Here is a 15960-nt window from a genome sequence, read left to right as displayed (position 1 = left end):
AAACAGGGTAATTGACCATACCTTTGCTACGCTTCCCATTGGCTAATCAGGGTGATATGCAAATTAACTGCCAAGAAAGATGGCAGTTAACCGCCAAGAAAGATGGCAGTTAATTTGCATACGTAGGCGCAATGATGGGAGGTGAAAGGGGAAGGACGTAAGAACGGTGATCAGAAACCTAGGCGGCAGGCAAGAACCGGGTGGCAGCTGCCTTTGCCCTGCCCCCCGACCCTGGATCGGAGAACCGGGGCCGCCTTTGCCCGCCCCCCAGCCGGTGATCGAGATCGGAAAGCCGGGCCGCAGGCAAGGCGGCACCCCCGGGACCCAGGAGCCCGTGAGGTCTGCAGGTGAAGCAGCGATCAAGCTATGAGGGGGAGGGTGGGGGGCGAAAGGAGCTATAGGAGCAGCTCTGGCCGGAGACTGAAGACTCCCGCCGGAGCGAGGAGCAAAGACTGAAGGCTCCAGCCAGAGTGAAGACTGTGTCCAGAGCGAAGATGGAAGGCGATGGCCAGAGTAAAGGTCTGGGTCCCGGGTGCCAGAGGAAAACTGGTGCCAGAAGCCAGGGGAAGGGAAAGCCTATTGCACGAATCTTTTCGTGCAACAGGCCTCTAGTCTATATATAAAAGCCTAAGCGACCAGCCAACCGGCCAACTGGTTAACTGGCCGACCAACAAGTAGCTATGATGCACACTGATCACCAGGGGGCAGATGCTCAACACAGGAGCTGTCGAGCTGCGTTCACTTGGCAGCTGCGGTTCTCGGGTGATGCGCTGGAACCAGACAGGAGGGAGTCCGATTCCAGGGTGTGTCACCAAGAACCACCTTCTCACAATCTGAGACCCCTCAGGGGATGTCGGAGAGCCAGTTTTGGCCCGATCCCCGCAGGCCAGGTCGAGGGACCCCTCCAGTGCACAAATCCGTGCACCAGGCCTCTAGTTTGATAATATATAACAAAATGGTTTAAACAGATATTCCTTTGGCTTAATACTTTCAGAAATAACTGGACGAATGGACAAAGAAGTATATGTAAAGTTGTTGATTGCAGAGTTTTAAATTATGAAAAACTGGAGTCAACTTTAAAGATAATCAATAGGGAAGTGGTTAAAAAAACTTCTACAATCATACAACAAAATACTATGTAGCTAAGGTAAGGTAAACTTATATAGTAACTAGAAGCCCAATGCATGACTTTGTGCACCAGTGGGGTCCCTCAGCCTGGCCTGCGAGATCGGGCTGAAACCAGCTCTCCAACATCCCCCGAGGGGTCCCAGATTGCGAGAGGGCGCAGGCCAGGCTGAAGGACCCCACCGGTGCATGACTGGGGCCAGGGAGGAATGCAGGAGGTTGGCCAGCCGAGGAGGGACCGCATGGGGGCTCCAGGGCCATCTCGCTCAGTCCTGATCAGCCAGACCCCAACAGCAAGCTAACCTACCGTTCGGAGTGTCTTCTCCTTGGTGGTCTGTGCACATCATAGTGACTGGTGGATCAGTTGACTGTCTGCCCCCTGGTGGTCAGTGCACATCATAGCGAGCGGTTGAGCAGCCTTAGCATATCATTAGCATATTAAACTTTGATTGGTTGAACGGATACTAGATGACTGGACACTTAGCATATTAGGCTTTTATTACATAGGATATATATGGAAAGATATTTGCAATATATTAAGTGAACAAAATATTGCTTTGCATAATAGCATGCATAATGTGATCTTACTTTAAAACATGTTTATGTATGCATAGAATAAGTTTGGAAAAATATGTACAGCAAACTCAACAATAATCATTTCTGAGTAATAGATAATATAATTGTTTACATTTTGATGATTTATAATTTTTTTACAGCAAGCATATAACTTAAAATTGTAAAATGTATTTATTATCAAAGCTCAGACATGCCTCTATACCTGCTAAGTAAAAAAGAATTTATAAAGTAATAAAGTATGCCCTTACCCCCCCAAAAATCTTAGCTCTAGAAATAACCACTGTTAATGTTTTGGTCCTTTCAGTATTTTTCTTCATAGATATAAATGCTCATATATAATTTTTACTTTTCTCAAAAGTGGAATCCATTAACTATATTACTATACAACTTGAATTTTTTCACTTAATCATATATATGGATATCTTGTTTCACGTGAGTTTGCAAATGCTTATATTACTTAAATACTGCATAGTTTTTCGTGTTATTTGCATTACTTTTTAAATGTTTTTTATAATTTTTTTTTATTATGTCCTTTTTTATTGACCTGAGAAAGGAAGGGAGAGGGAGAGAAACAGAAACATCGATGTGAGACGGTCATCACTTTGATTGGCCGCCTCCTGCATGATCAAGCCCAAAACCCACAATGTGCCCTGACTGGAAATTGAACCAGCTGCGACCACTCAGTGTATGGGACAACACTCAACCAACTGAACCACATCAGCCAGGGTTGCATTACTTTTTTTAATCAGAAAAGATAGGATATTTTTGTTAAAAACAAACAAAAACCTAAGGAACTATGGCAACTCAATAGTCTTGAGTGCCCCCTAGTGGGGGTTCTTCATGTATATTAACAGAATGCATAAAATTACGTACAAATTAATGGGAAAAAATAATTCAAAGACGGGATACTATGCTTTTCAGTATATGACAAAAAAATCTAATAGCTCAAAAGAAAAGATGTAAGTTTTGAAATTATTTTATCAAGGAATTCTTTATTTTCTTATGATGTATTACAGGCATGTGCTAAGGACTCTGGGTAAAAATAAGAAAATCAACTTTGGGGGGGAAAAAAGGAGACATATGTAATACTCTTTTTAACACTTTAAGAAATAAAAATAATAAAAAAAAATAAAAAGAAAATAAGATAGTGTCATGGACATGTTAACTGATATATCAAAAATATTACTGAAAATTTTTCAGAGGAAATAATTTTAACACTTTAAGAAATAAAAATTATAAAAAAAAATAAAAAGAAAATAAGATAGTGTCATGGACATGTTAACTGATATAGCAAAAATATTACTGAAAATTTTTCATATGAGGAAATAAGAACTAGAAACAAGTGATTTGTCAAGAACAAAGAGCTAGTTAATGACAACACCCTGTGAAAACTTTAGTTTGTTTTATAAAGCCAATATTAATAACATTTATCAAATGGTTAGTATATGCCAGACTTTGGAAAAGTGCTTTAAATGCATATGCTAATGAACCTACTAACAATCTTGTGTATACTGTAGACTTAGATAAGTTAAGTCACTTGCCTATGACAAATAATCATAACCACTATTGGAACCCATTTTTTACTCAAAAACCTATGCTCCTAATTTTAATGCTTTTTGTTCAGACTCTTGAATTTGGGGTTAAGAAATTAACCTAGTCTGGAAAGAGTCTTCTTGCCTTCATTTGAAAAAGTTACAGCTTTATTGAAATACAATTAATTTTCTCATTTTTATATATAGACAACCCTTACTGTTGTTTTAAATTCTTGATTTACTTCCTTCTTACTTCTTCCCTCACTTGTAAATTTAGAGACTGACTTAAATTAGAAAGTCAATAGCTTTTGAGCTATCTGCATTTCCTCCCAGTCATCAATCCATATTAACCATTATTTTGTTTAGGAGGCTCTTCTCCATCCTCATTTCACTTACACAGCTTTGCATGCTCTCCCTGCTTCCAACCCCAAATTTATTCACTTATTTATCACAGAACATTTAGAAATTTTTAATTAGGGGGTGAAAGTAGAGAACATTGTATAAAAGTAATTCTTTTTATTCAGCAAATTTTATTGAACAATCTCTATTTCAGTTATCCTAGTTTCTTTACCTGTGCCTCCTATATTCTATCTTCTAACCCATAGATTTATCCAAGGCCTTCCAGGAGCCTTTTCTCAGTTTAGTTTATATTTAATTATGATTCCCATATCTTAAAGTTGTAATGTACCAGTTTATCAGATTCTTCATTCTATAATCCAATTATATTTTTGTTTTAGATGTTTATATTTTGCATTATATTTAACTACATTGCTGTCTTACTGACTGACTTATAATTATTTCTTTATTTTAGTTGTTCTTCCTAACCTAAAATCAGAAGATACACCTTGCCTTCTATCTATAGATCTATTTCATGTTTTGGTAAGTGTTTAATGAAATTTTATTAAAAGTCACTCAAGTTTATAACTTCATGTGTTCTAATTCAAATCTATGCTCTTTGTTCAAGATTATAAGCTTTTGGTACTCAAACTATGAAGTTGTCTCTTTTGTCTGTTGTGTTTACAAATAGATACAGATTTGACTGAGACCATCAAAACCACTGTAAAAATGAAAGCACATTTACTCTTTACTTTGTAATAGGTCTTGTCATGGTTGATTATAATTATACAAGCAAACTTTTTCTAATATATAATGCTTTCCCTCTCCCCCCTTTTTTTTTAACTTATGTACATTATAAGCAGTGAATGACAGCTTTAGCTATCTTAAAATTGTTAGTTATTTGGTGATAGGAACTGGCCAGGGACACAGCTAGGCTTCCCCCAAACACATGGATGTCTGGCAACTGTTTTGTGAGTTGCTTGAAGAACTTTTCCATTCCTGTGATGATCTAATTCCTTTGAAACACATTCTCTAGGGAAAGCAGTGGTGAGATTGGGAGCATGGAATTTGTGTTAGCCAGTGTTCTCATCCCTCATTTTGCAGGCCTCTGCCTAGTGGTTGTCAACCCTGTCTTTTGGAATCTCTTGGGAGAACTTTGAAAAGAATGCTAGTAAACAGAACCCTAAACCCTGAGATTTTGATTAGGTTGGGCTGGAGTGGAACCTGTGTATCAGTGTTATTTTAAGAGCTTTTGAACTATCTGCTCAAAAATCCTCACTTATTGAATCTTCTGAACCTCACAGAGTTGAGACCACTGCCTAGAACTAGAATAAGCAGACTCAGCAAAGAAATAGCCTGTTTGATGATGACTTTTGTCCTCCATTTATGGTACATTATATTCTAAGATATTCTCTTGAATAATTAGGAAAATTATGATAGTTATTTATAAAAAAAACACACGTACAAACACGATGCAGCATCTGGTGCCCTTTACAGTTATGAGATTAATTTGTGTTGGTCTTTGTTGTTACTCATGTTGATGTCCATTTTCTCTTATAGGTAGGTGCTGTGTTAGCATTCCCATCCTTGTATTGGGATGACACTGTTGATCTACAGCCTTCATCAATTAGTTCTTCTTATAACCACCTTTATCTCTTTCATTTGATCACCATGGCACATATACTTCAGATACTTCTTACCATAGACACAGGTAACTACATTGCTATCTTACTGACTGACAAATTCCCATTATTTAACTATAAATAACATTTGCCCATGATTTATTGGCAAAATTAATTGTACTGTGGTTAATCACATATTGCTAAGTTCTGTATTTTGTCTGATGTTGAAGGATCATTCATTTGTTCTTTATGGATGCTCTTTATATATCATTACAAATTATTATATAATAATAAATATTTATTAAAAATCCATGTTTAACTAGGCTGTGGTTTTGCTCTTTTTGTTTCTCTGGGTAATATACTGATAAAGTTTACATAATAGTTTTAATATCAGAATCAACTATTTAGATTGAGAACAAGGGAAAAATCTTCACTTGAAAAGACATTATTTATTATCCTGGAACCATGAAATTGAGGTGTAATTTGTAAATGGAATAGCCAGTTTATAGATTTATCTTTCAGAATTCTTTTTCAGGCCTTCCCCTTGCTCAGATTCAAGAAGACAGTGAAGAGGCTCATTCTGCATCTTCTTTTATGGCAGAAGTTTCTCAATATACAAGTGGGTGAGTAGCAGCAGTCCATTAGTATAATCTATCTTAGTATTTTTTTTTTTCTTTATTGACTTCAGAGAAGAAGGGAGAAGGAGAGAGAGATAGAAACATCAGTGATGAGAGAGAATCATTGATCGGCTGCCTCCTGCACACCCCCTACTGGTGATTGAGCTTGCAACCCAGGCATGTGCCCTTTGCCGAAATCGAACCTGGGACCCTTCAGTCCACAGGCTGATGCTCTATCCACTGAGCCAAGCCGGCTAGGGCTATCTTAGTATTGTTTTAATAATTCCACGTCTTTGTTCAGTTGTTTGACAGTATAACTTTTGAATCATTTTAATTTTAAAAACGAACAGAGGGCTTTGGAATAATAGCTAGCCATTTAATAGTATTTGTTTCTCAGACTGAAAGAAGTTTTGGCATATCTTTACTCTTATAAATATTATGGGAATATAGGCAAAGTTTGATAGAATTTTTTTAAATGGCAGCAGTTAGTTTAAATAAATGTAGAAAATAGAAAATAGGTTGGTAAGTGTTCAATAACCACAGAAAAATTTAACAGAAAGTACAGTGTTCCCCATATATTCCCTCTAACAATTTCTCCTATTATTAACATCTTCCTTTAGTGTGGTAAATTTGATAAACCAATATTAATACATTGTTATTAACTAAAGTCCATAGTTTACATTATATTCACTCTTTGTGTCTTACCATTACAGTATCATATAGGAAAGTTTACTGTTCTACAAATCACCAGTTAATTTTAATACAGAAATCAGGAAATTATTAATATTGTTTTAGCTCACCTAGCTACTTGGGTTAGTGATAAATGTATCTGCTCTATATTTCATTATAAGGATTAGGAAAAAGAAGAAAGTAGTTCTTTGTCTTAAAAATATACATGGTAAAGGATGTAGGATTTGTAATTTCCTTTTTTTAATTTTAATTCTATTAAATTTATTGGGGTGACATTCATTGGTTAATAGGGTCATATAGGTTTCAAGTGTACATTTCTTTGATATATGATCTGTATATTGCATTGTGTGCCCATCTTCCAAAGTCCAATCATATTCCTTCACCATATATTTGCCCACTTTATCCTTTACTACCCTCCCACCTCCTTCCCTCTGGTAACCACCATAGCACTGTCTGTCTGTGTCTATGAGTTTCAGTTTTATATCCCATATATGAGTGAAATCTTATAGTTCTTAGTCTTTTCTATTGACTTATTTCGCTTAGCATAATATTCTCAAGTTCCATGCATGTTGTCACAAATGGCAGTATTTCATCTTTTCCTATGGCTAAGTAACATTTCATAGTATATATGTATCTATCTTCTTTATCCAATCCTCTAAAAAAGGATGCTTTGGTTGTCCCCATTTCTTGGCCACCATGAATAATGCTGCAATGAAGATAGGGGTGCATAAATCTTTGCAAATAAATTATTTCAAGTTTTTTTTAGATAGATACTCAGAAAAGGGATTGCTGTGTCATATGGTAACTCTATTTTTAATTTTTTAAGGAATTGCCATACTGATTTCCATAGTACTAGTACTAGTTTACATTTCCACCAGCAGTGAATGAGGGTTCCTTTTTCTCCACAACCTCTCCAACACTTATTATTACATGTCTTATTGATAATAGCCATTCTAACAGGTGTGAGGTAGTATCTCATTGTAGTTTTGATTTGCATTTCCCTAATAGCTAGTGAAGTTGAACATCTTTTCATATATCTGATGGCCAATTATAAGTCTTCTTGGGAGGGGTCTCTGTTCAGGTCCTCTGCTCATTTTTTTATTGAATTTTTTGTTTAGTGTGGAGTTGTATGAGTTTTTTATATGTTTTTATTAACCCCTTGTCAGAACTGTTGTTTGCAAATATCATCTCCCATTCAGTTGGTTGCCTTTTTGTTTTGTTGCCAATTTCTTTTGCTGTGCAGAAGCTTTTTAGTTTGATATAGTCCCATTCATTTATTTTTGCCTTTACTTCCCTTGCCTTTGGGGTCAAATTCATAAAATGTTCTCTGTGACCCAGGTCAATAAGTTTAGTACGTACCTATGTTTTCTTCTATGTACTTTATATTTCAGATCTTATATTTAGGTCTTTATAATTAATTAATTTTGAATTAATTTTTGTACAAGGGGACAAATTGTTATCTAGTTTCATTTTTTTGCATGTGGCTTTACAATTCTCCCAGCACCATTTGTTGAAGAGGCTTTTTTCTCCATTGTGTGTTCTTAGCTCCTTTGTTAAAAAGTATTTGCCTATGCCCTAGCTGGTTTGGGTCAGTGGATAGAGCGTCGGCCTGCAGACCGAAGGGTCCCGGGTTCAATTCCAGTCAAGGGCACGTACTCGGTTGCAGGCTCCTGGCCCTGGTCCAGGGCATGGTGGAGGCAACCAATTGATGTGTCTCTCTGACATCAGTGTTTCTCTCTGTCTGTCTTTCTCCCTTCCACTTTCTCTAAAAATCAAAGGAAAAATATCCTCAGGTGAGGATTAAAAAAAAAAAGTGTTTTCCCATATACCTGCAGTTTTATTTCTGGGCTCTCAATTTTTTAGTAATATGTTGTTTAATCTCCACAAGTTTGTAGGCTTCTTTACTTCCTTTTTGCAATTGATTTCTAATTTTAAAGTATTGTGGTCTGAGAATATGCTTAATATAATTTCAATCATCTTGAATTTGCTGAGCCTAGTTTTGTGGCCCAACATATGGTCTATCCTTGAGAATGTTCCATGTGCACTAGAGAAGAATGTATTATCTGATGTCCTTGGATGCAAGACTATGTAAATGTCAATTATGTCCATTTGATCTAATTTAAGGACATTTCTTTGTCGATTTTCTGTTTGGGTGATCTGTCTGGAGCTGTCAATGAAGTATTAAGTTCCCCAACTTTGACTGTGTTTTGGTCTATTTCTCCCTTTAATTCTATGAGTAGTTGCTTTATATATTTTGGTGCTCCCTGATTGGGTGCATATATATTAAGAACTGTTGCCCAGCCATGGTGGCTCAGTGGTTAAGTGTTGACCTATGAACCAGGAGGTCACGGTTCACTTCCCAGTCCCATTGGGGGACCAGGAACACATCAATAATTACCCTAAATGTAAATGGACTGAATTTACCAAAAAAGAGGCACAGAGTAGCAGAGTGGATCAGCAAACAAAACCCACCATGTGCTGCCTTCAGGAGACACATCTAAGCTGCAAAGACGAATCTAGATTCAAATTGAAAGGGTGGAAAATGATTCTTTAGCAAATAACATACACAGAAAAGCAGGTTTAGCCATACTTATATCTGATGAAATAGATTTCAAGATAATAAAGGTAACGAGACAAAGTTGAACATTTTATAATGATAATGGGGACACTATATCAAGAAGACATACTTCTTTTAAAAAAAATTTTTTTTTATTGATTTCTGAGAGGAAGGAAGAGGGAGAGAGAGATAGAAACAACAGTGATGAGAGAGAATCATTGATCAGCTGCCTCCTGCATGCCCCCCTCTGGGGATTGAGTCTGCAACTTGGACATGTGCCCTGACCAGGAATTGAACCTTGACCTCCTGGTTCATAGGTTATTGCTCAACTACTGAGCCACACTAGCTGGACTGTGACCTTTTGTTCTTTGTTTCAGGTAGAAAAACCTCCCTTGAGTATTTCTTGCAGTATAGGTCTTCTGGCAATGAATTCCCTCAGCTTCTGTATGTCTGGAAAAGTGTTTATTTTTCCTTCATATTTAAAGGATAAGTTTTCTGGATATATTATTATTGGTGGGTAATATTTCTCTTTCAGTAGTTTGAATATTTGGTTCCACTCTTTTTTGGCTTGTGTAGGAGTCCAATGATAACCTAGTGGGCTTTCATTTATAGGTTACTTTCTTTTCCCTGGCTGCCTTGAAAATTCTTTCTTTGTCATTAATTTTTAAGTTTTAATACAATGTGACTTGGAGAAGGCCTCTTTGAATTGAGGTAACTAGGTATTTGGTTTACTGCTTGGAAGTGAGGATCTAGTTCTTCTCATAGGTTTGATAAATTCTCATCAACTATTTGTTTGAATAGGCTCTCTTCCATTTCTCCCTCTCTTTCCGGTATGCCTATTATTCTTATACTAGAGGCCCAGTGCACGAATTCATGCACGGGGGGGGTTCCTCAGCCTGGCCAGCGATCAAGGCCTATCGGGGGGCTGGCCGGGGAGAGGGACTGTGGGAGGTTGTCCAGCTGAGGGGGAGGGGCCACAGGAGGTTGGCTGTGGGAGCGCACTGACCATCAGGGGGCAGCTCCTGTGTTTAGTGTCAGCCCCCTGGCGGTCAGTGTGTGTCATAGCTACTGGTCAACCGGTTGTTCGGTTGTAACGGTTGCTTAGACTTTTAAATATATAGAGTCAGATAGTTCTTGTAGATGTAGAGGTCTTTTTTTCTTTTTCTTTATGCTCACGTCACTCTCTTCCTTTCCGTCATTTCTAGATTTCTATATCACAGATTCTTTCCTCTGTTTGGTTTGCTCTATTTTCTGTGCTCGCTAGTTTATTCTTTTTTTTTTTTAACATATATTTTATTGATTTCAGAGAGGAAGGGAGAGGGAGAGAAAGAGAGATAGAAACAGCAAGGATGAGAGAGAATCACTGATCGACTGCCTCCAGTACACTCCCCACTGGGGATCAAGCCCACAACCCAGGCATATGCCCTTGACCGGAATTGAACTTGGGACCCTTCAGTACACAGGCAACACTCTATCCACTGAGCCAAACCAACTAGGGCACTAGTTTATTCTTGATCTATTTTATATAATTCTTCATCTCTAGTATTTCTGTTTGGTTCTTTTTTAAAGTTTCAATCTCTTTGGTAAAGTACTGGTTTTTTTCATTAAGTTGTTTTCTAAATTGTCTGCTGTATTTTCTCACATCTCACTGAGTATTTTCAGCACTGCAATCTTGAATTTTCTGTCATTTATGTCACAGGTTTCTGTGTCTTTAAGTGTGTTTTCTGGAGATTTTTCATTTTCTATCTGCCTCACTACCTTGGTTATTCATGGTATTTGATGGGTTCCTTCCTGTCTAGACATTTATGTGTGAGTGGCACTTCAAGATTAATATAAAGAGGTCTTTCTACTCTTTTCCAGTTGGTGGCGCTGAATCACTAGTTTTTTTTATTAGCTCTGTGAAACCACAGTGTCAACCCACCACCACTGTCTCTGGCTGCTGTGTAGCTGCAATGCATTGGGCCTCCACAGGGTTCCCCTTGTTCCGCCTCCCCGGGACCGGTCACAGAGTGCACATTTCACTCAGAAAAAAATGGGATTACTTTGTAGTGCTAGTTCTCAGGCTCACAGATAATGTGCTATGCAACCCAATACCAAGGTCAAAGGAAGGCATGCTCTGGGACAGCGGTCGCCAACTGGTGGTCTGCGGACCACTGGTCCATGAGGTCCAAAAGGTTGGCAACCACTGTTCGGGGAGACTAAGGAAAGGTGGCCAAACTCCGTGGCTTTGTTTCTCCATCTGAAATGCCAACCGCTTGATAATCATGGCCATACTACCATGTACTGTATGTGTCTTTGCTTAGGTCTCTCAGCTCAGCTGCAGCTTGTATTGCTCACTCCTGCCCACTGAGTCTCCTCCTGGCTGAAAGAAATGTCAGCCACCACTGGATTCCTCCCCTCTTCAACAGAGCCCCGCTGTGAGCATGCCTGGCTCGTTTCAGCCCCTCTCCCTTTTGCCTTCCCCTTTTGCTCTACTTGTCCACATCTTTAGATGATCCACACCTGTGGATCTCTCAGGTGTATGTGTGCATTGAGCATGGAATCATTTGTTGAGATAGCTGTTCAAGTTGTTGAAATTTCAAGGGAAGAGACCAAAGGGAATCTCTTACGCTACCATTCCTCTGACGTCACCTGTGGTTTTCTTTAGGAAATTATTAGATGTATAGACTGAAGCTTTAGCTAGTTAAATATTTTGTTTTAAATGTTTAAAAATTAAATGGATAAAAATTATTTAAATGCTTAGCTATGTTTTTGAAAGAGGGTCTGTTTAAAATCTAGAGTTTTAAGCTCATCAGTATTCTGTTCTGTTCTGAAATTATTGCCTCTTAGCTGCGTTGCCTGTGATATTCCTGGCTGGTATTTGTGGGTCTCGCTGAAGAATGGCATCATGCCTTACCTTCGTTGTGCTGCATTGTTTTTCCACTATTTACTTGGAGTAACTCCACCTGAAGACCTGTTTACCAGTAAGTAGAAAAATGAAATCATAGTAGTAAATGAGAGGCTAGTTTTTCTTACCTTCAGCCTCAAGAATACAAAGGGAGAGCATAAAAAAAACTTCCTCATTCTAGTATTCCCCACCTCACTCATCAGTTTTCACTCTGAACATGTGTGTCCCTGCCCTGGTGTTAGGTTAAAGGTCAGACCGAAAACCAGATTAGCCTCACAATCTACAAAATCTACTCATGGGTCCTTTCTATGTATAGTTAATGTGCTTGAGTTTATAAAATGCCTGCATGCAGAATATAACTGATAGGATGGGATATATAAGAAATTGGAAAATTGGTTGCTCTTAGGGAAGAGAAATGTTAGGCTAGGTAGGAGGAAAACTTTACTGTACACTCAGTTGTTTAAATTTTGAACATATGTCTATTTTATAAAAGAATTAAAATGCTCCTGGGAAAGGTCTCCAGTATTAAACCAAGGCCATGTATATTTAACAGAGGCATTTTCTCCTTAACTTGCCTTAAATCTAGATCAAAGTCAAGAAGGCTTCCGTGTGGCTTTGTATAGGTGAAAATCAGAGCACTTGTATGATTTTGGTAGAGTCACCAAAATTGCTTGTAGATTCTTCCTTTTATCCTTTGAGATTAAACTGACCAGGTCCACTTTACTGGCTATCAGTTTCTTAGTTTTGAACTCAGTTTAGTAGGATTTATTGAATCTAGGTTTGTCCTGATTCTGTGTAAAATAGGTTGCTACTTTTCAAGTACTTACCATTATAGATCTGTTGTTTGCAGTTTTAAAAAATCATGTATTAATTTATCTAGTCTAGTCAGTGTTGTAATATGGTAAAGTTCTTTCTTTTGTTGGGGGGAGACCAAATATAAATAGACAGATAAACTTGTCAAATGGTGATAAGTACTGCAAAGGAAAATAATAATGGGAGGGTTTTCTGTGAGGAGACATTGAGCAAAGAGACATTGAAAAAACAGAGCTGGGTTGAACTGACAGAGAGTTGAAGAGTTTTCCTAAGCAGAAGGAGGAATAAATGCAAATGCTTTTCTTGACAGTCAAAGAATAATAAAAAGAAGAGTGTGGCTGAAGCATAATGAGCAAGGCGAGGGTGATAGAGATGAGGTCTAAGAGGCATCCAGGGGCAGGTCATGTAGGGTCTGTATGCCACAATAAGGACTTTGTATTTCATATCATGTGGTGGTTTAACATTGGAGACATCTGATCAGGAGAATGACTTCATCAGATTTGTATTTTAAAAGGATCGCTTTTATGGAGTTTTATAGAGTACAAAATACACTCTGTATAGAGAGCATATAGAAATGAACATACACAATGAAAAACCTCTATTAACAGGTTGACCTGGAAAGAATAATGTGCTTATTAAATGTATTTTTATTCTCTTGCAGATTCTACAGAAGGAGAGTACAGTGCACTCTGTACCTATCTATCTTTACCCACAAATTTGTTCCTACTTTTCCAGGAATATTGGCATACTGTAAAACCCTTCCTCCAGAGGTACTATGGGGACAAAATATCATTGTTGAGTTATTATACAGTTTAGGAAAGATAAAATTACTTGCTAGCTTTTAAATTGATTAGCGTTGATTGAAGATGGCAAAAATATAGGTGATTCCTAATTTACCCACTAAAGGAATTGGGGTAAGACTAAGAGCCATGGGCAGCTGGAATTTCTACTTGTTCCACCATGTACTTTCTACTTGTTCCACCAAGTACCATTCACTGTACTTATTTTCTCCAGAGCTACTGTCTCATCATCGCAGTTTTAAACTGGGGTGGAAGGAGTGTTAGTAAAAACCATGTTGCCAGTAGCCATAAAGTCACAATTAAGTATCAAAAGAACCCCATTTGGGGGCTATATCCAAAACAGTTGGTAGATAAAAAATGTATTAGTTACATTTCCCTGGGAGAAGTGTGTCTTGCTTTCAGAAAAGCTTTTCTATACCCCATTACTTATTGGTCTTCCTGATCACTCTTTACCCTCCTAACCTGCAATCTCCTTACTTTTGTCTTTGTTTGCTGCCACCATTTTCAGTCATTTTTACCCTCCTAACCTGCAATCTCCTTACTTTTGTCTTTGCTGCCACCATTTTCAGTCATTTCCCACTGTGTTACTCTTACCTCCATGACTTCCTTACAGTGGTTCTCAACCTTCCTAATGCCGCAGCCCTTTAATACAGTTCCTCATGTTATGGTGACCCCAACCATAAAATTATTTTCATTGCTACTTCATAACTGTAATTTTGCTACTGTTATGAATCGTAATGTAAATATCTGATATGCAGGATGTATATTCATTGTTTGTGACCCACGGGTTGAGTTAAAGGGAATGATTACCTTTTAACTGTCTGCCTTTTCTTTAACCAATGTTTTTTGCCCTTCCATGTCCCTGTCTGGATTTGTGTGAATGTCTGCCTGTCTTTTGTCATCTTTTTCTGTGCTTTCATCTCGTTAGGTTCTTTTCTGTGTTTACTCATTTTTCACGAGGTATTCAGTGTGTTAAAAATGAATCAAAATGGGTAAAAAAAAATCAGTATCATGCTTTGTGTTGATTATAATAATCACAGTAGGTTATACTAATTTTACTTTTATATTCTTGGAATTGATATATTTTGAATTTGCTAATTCTAGGATAGTCAAATGATAAAAACTTAAACTTTGAAACAAAAAGTCCTGCCCTTTGTACCATTCCTGACCCTGCTTGCCTCAAAGCCCTTTCTCATCCTATGCTCTGTAGTGCAGGAGACTGACCCCTGCAGGTTTTTCCAGTCTCCCTTCCTTGTCAGTTGGCTTCTGCCTGCGTTTAGCCAGTGGGAGACACTGGCAAGATATTAGAAGCCAGGAGTATGAGGAAAGCCTGAGTCCTTAGACTGCCTCTCTCTGCCTGGTGGGCATCTCTGGCAGTGGCTGTAGCTCTTCTCTTGCTCCAGTTCCCACCAGACAAGGCTGCTGTGGTTCCAGAATCCACTGGTGACCCTAGCCCCGGGGCTTCAGTAATACATTATTTTCGTTTCTTCTTCCAGCCTAGGAGGGGTGGGAGCTTCCTGTTATTGGCTAATCTTTGGGTTCCCTTGTTTTTTTTGTTTTTTGTTTTTTTGTTTTGTCTCCTGGTTGGCTCTTCAGCCCTTCTATTATCTTTTATTACCAATTGCTGGGATTAAAGTCCCTCTTGCTAAAGTACTCAGAATGGTTTTTGTTTTCCTACTAGGACCTTGATTGATAAACAATTTAAAAAAGAAATTAATCAAAAGAGGGGAACAATAAATAGGGAGATATAAAGAAAAGTAGGGGAGAGAGGGAACAAGATATAAAATAAAAAGTCTAAAAGAAGGAATTTGGAAAGAAGGAACAGAAAGATTTGGAAAGAATGACTCAATGGTGACTATTGTACTAAAGTTGTGATGACCTATTTGCTTTTTCTCTTTGCTCCTCATATAGGTGGTGTGCAGATCCTGCCTTACTGAACTGCTTGAAGCAAAAAAGCACCATAGTCAGGTTGGTTTTGTTTTTTAGTCCTTTTCTCCCCATCTACAAGTTATGTTTCCAAAACTAGTTGATTTGTTGAGCTTTCTAGTCTGTCTTCATTCTCACTAAGTACCTAGTTTCCTACGTTTCTTTTAGGTCTTTGCCAGAAGTCAGATTCTTCCTACATTTGTTTTTCACTTGGACTGACTGGCATTTTCCCAAATAGTTTGATGCCCACCAGCTCCTCTTCCTTAAGCTAGTGCAAGTCCATTAAAAGGCAGAGGTGCCCTGGCTGGTGTTGCTCAGTCGATAGAGTATCGCATCTGCCCGCACATCAAAGGGTCTCGGGTTTGATTCCCAGTCAAGGGCACATACCTGGGTTACAGGTTCAATTACCCCCAGGTCGGGCGTGCGTGGGAGGCAACCAATCAATGTGTCTCTCTCATTTGTGTGAATGTCTGCCTGCA

At 38.2% G+C, this 15960-nt stretch overlaps 1 protein-coding gene across 6 annotated transcripts in view; it reads left to right on the top strand.

Annotated features, from left to right (window-relative positions):
• Positions 1–15960, top strand: part of UBR1 (ubiquitin protein ligase E3 component n-recognin 1) — a 160521-nt gene that overhangs the window by 120485 nt on the left and 24076 nt on the right. For 4 of the 6 annotated variants that reach the window (XM_014534847.1, XM_005860317.2, XM_014534846.1 and 1 more), the window contains 6 exons: positions 4045–4112; positions 5130–5280; positions 5727–5814; positions 11885–12018; positions 13417–13525; positions 15467–15523. In XM_014534847.1, the coding sequence (XP_014390333.1) occupies positions 4045–4112; positions 5130–5280; positions 5727–5814; positions 11885–12018; positions 13417–13525; positions 15467–15523 (607 nt within the window). Of the gene's footprint in view, positions 1–4044; positions 4113–5129; positions 5281–5713; positions 5817–11884; positions 12019–13416; positions 13526–15466; positions 15524–15960 lie in introns of those variants that run through there. The other 2 variants (XR_001360937.1, XM_014534849.1) reach the window with 2 other exon arrangements.

The sequence above is a fragment of the Myotis brandtii genome, unplaced genomic scaffold (genome assembly GCF_000412655.1).
Source record: "Myotis brandtii unplaced genomic scaffold, ASM41265v1 scaffold133, whole genome shotgun sequence".
In the NCBI taxonomy this organism is placed as follows: domain Eukaryota; kingdom Metazoa; phylum Chordata; class Mammalia; order Chiroptera; family Vespertilionidae; genus Myotis; species Myotis brandtii.
The sequence above is the reverse complement of the archived record's forward strand: the minus strand, read 5'-3'. Positions and strand labels throughout refer to the sequence as shown.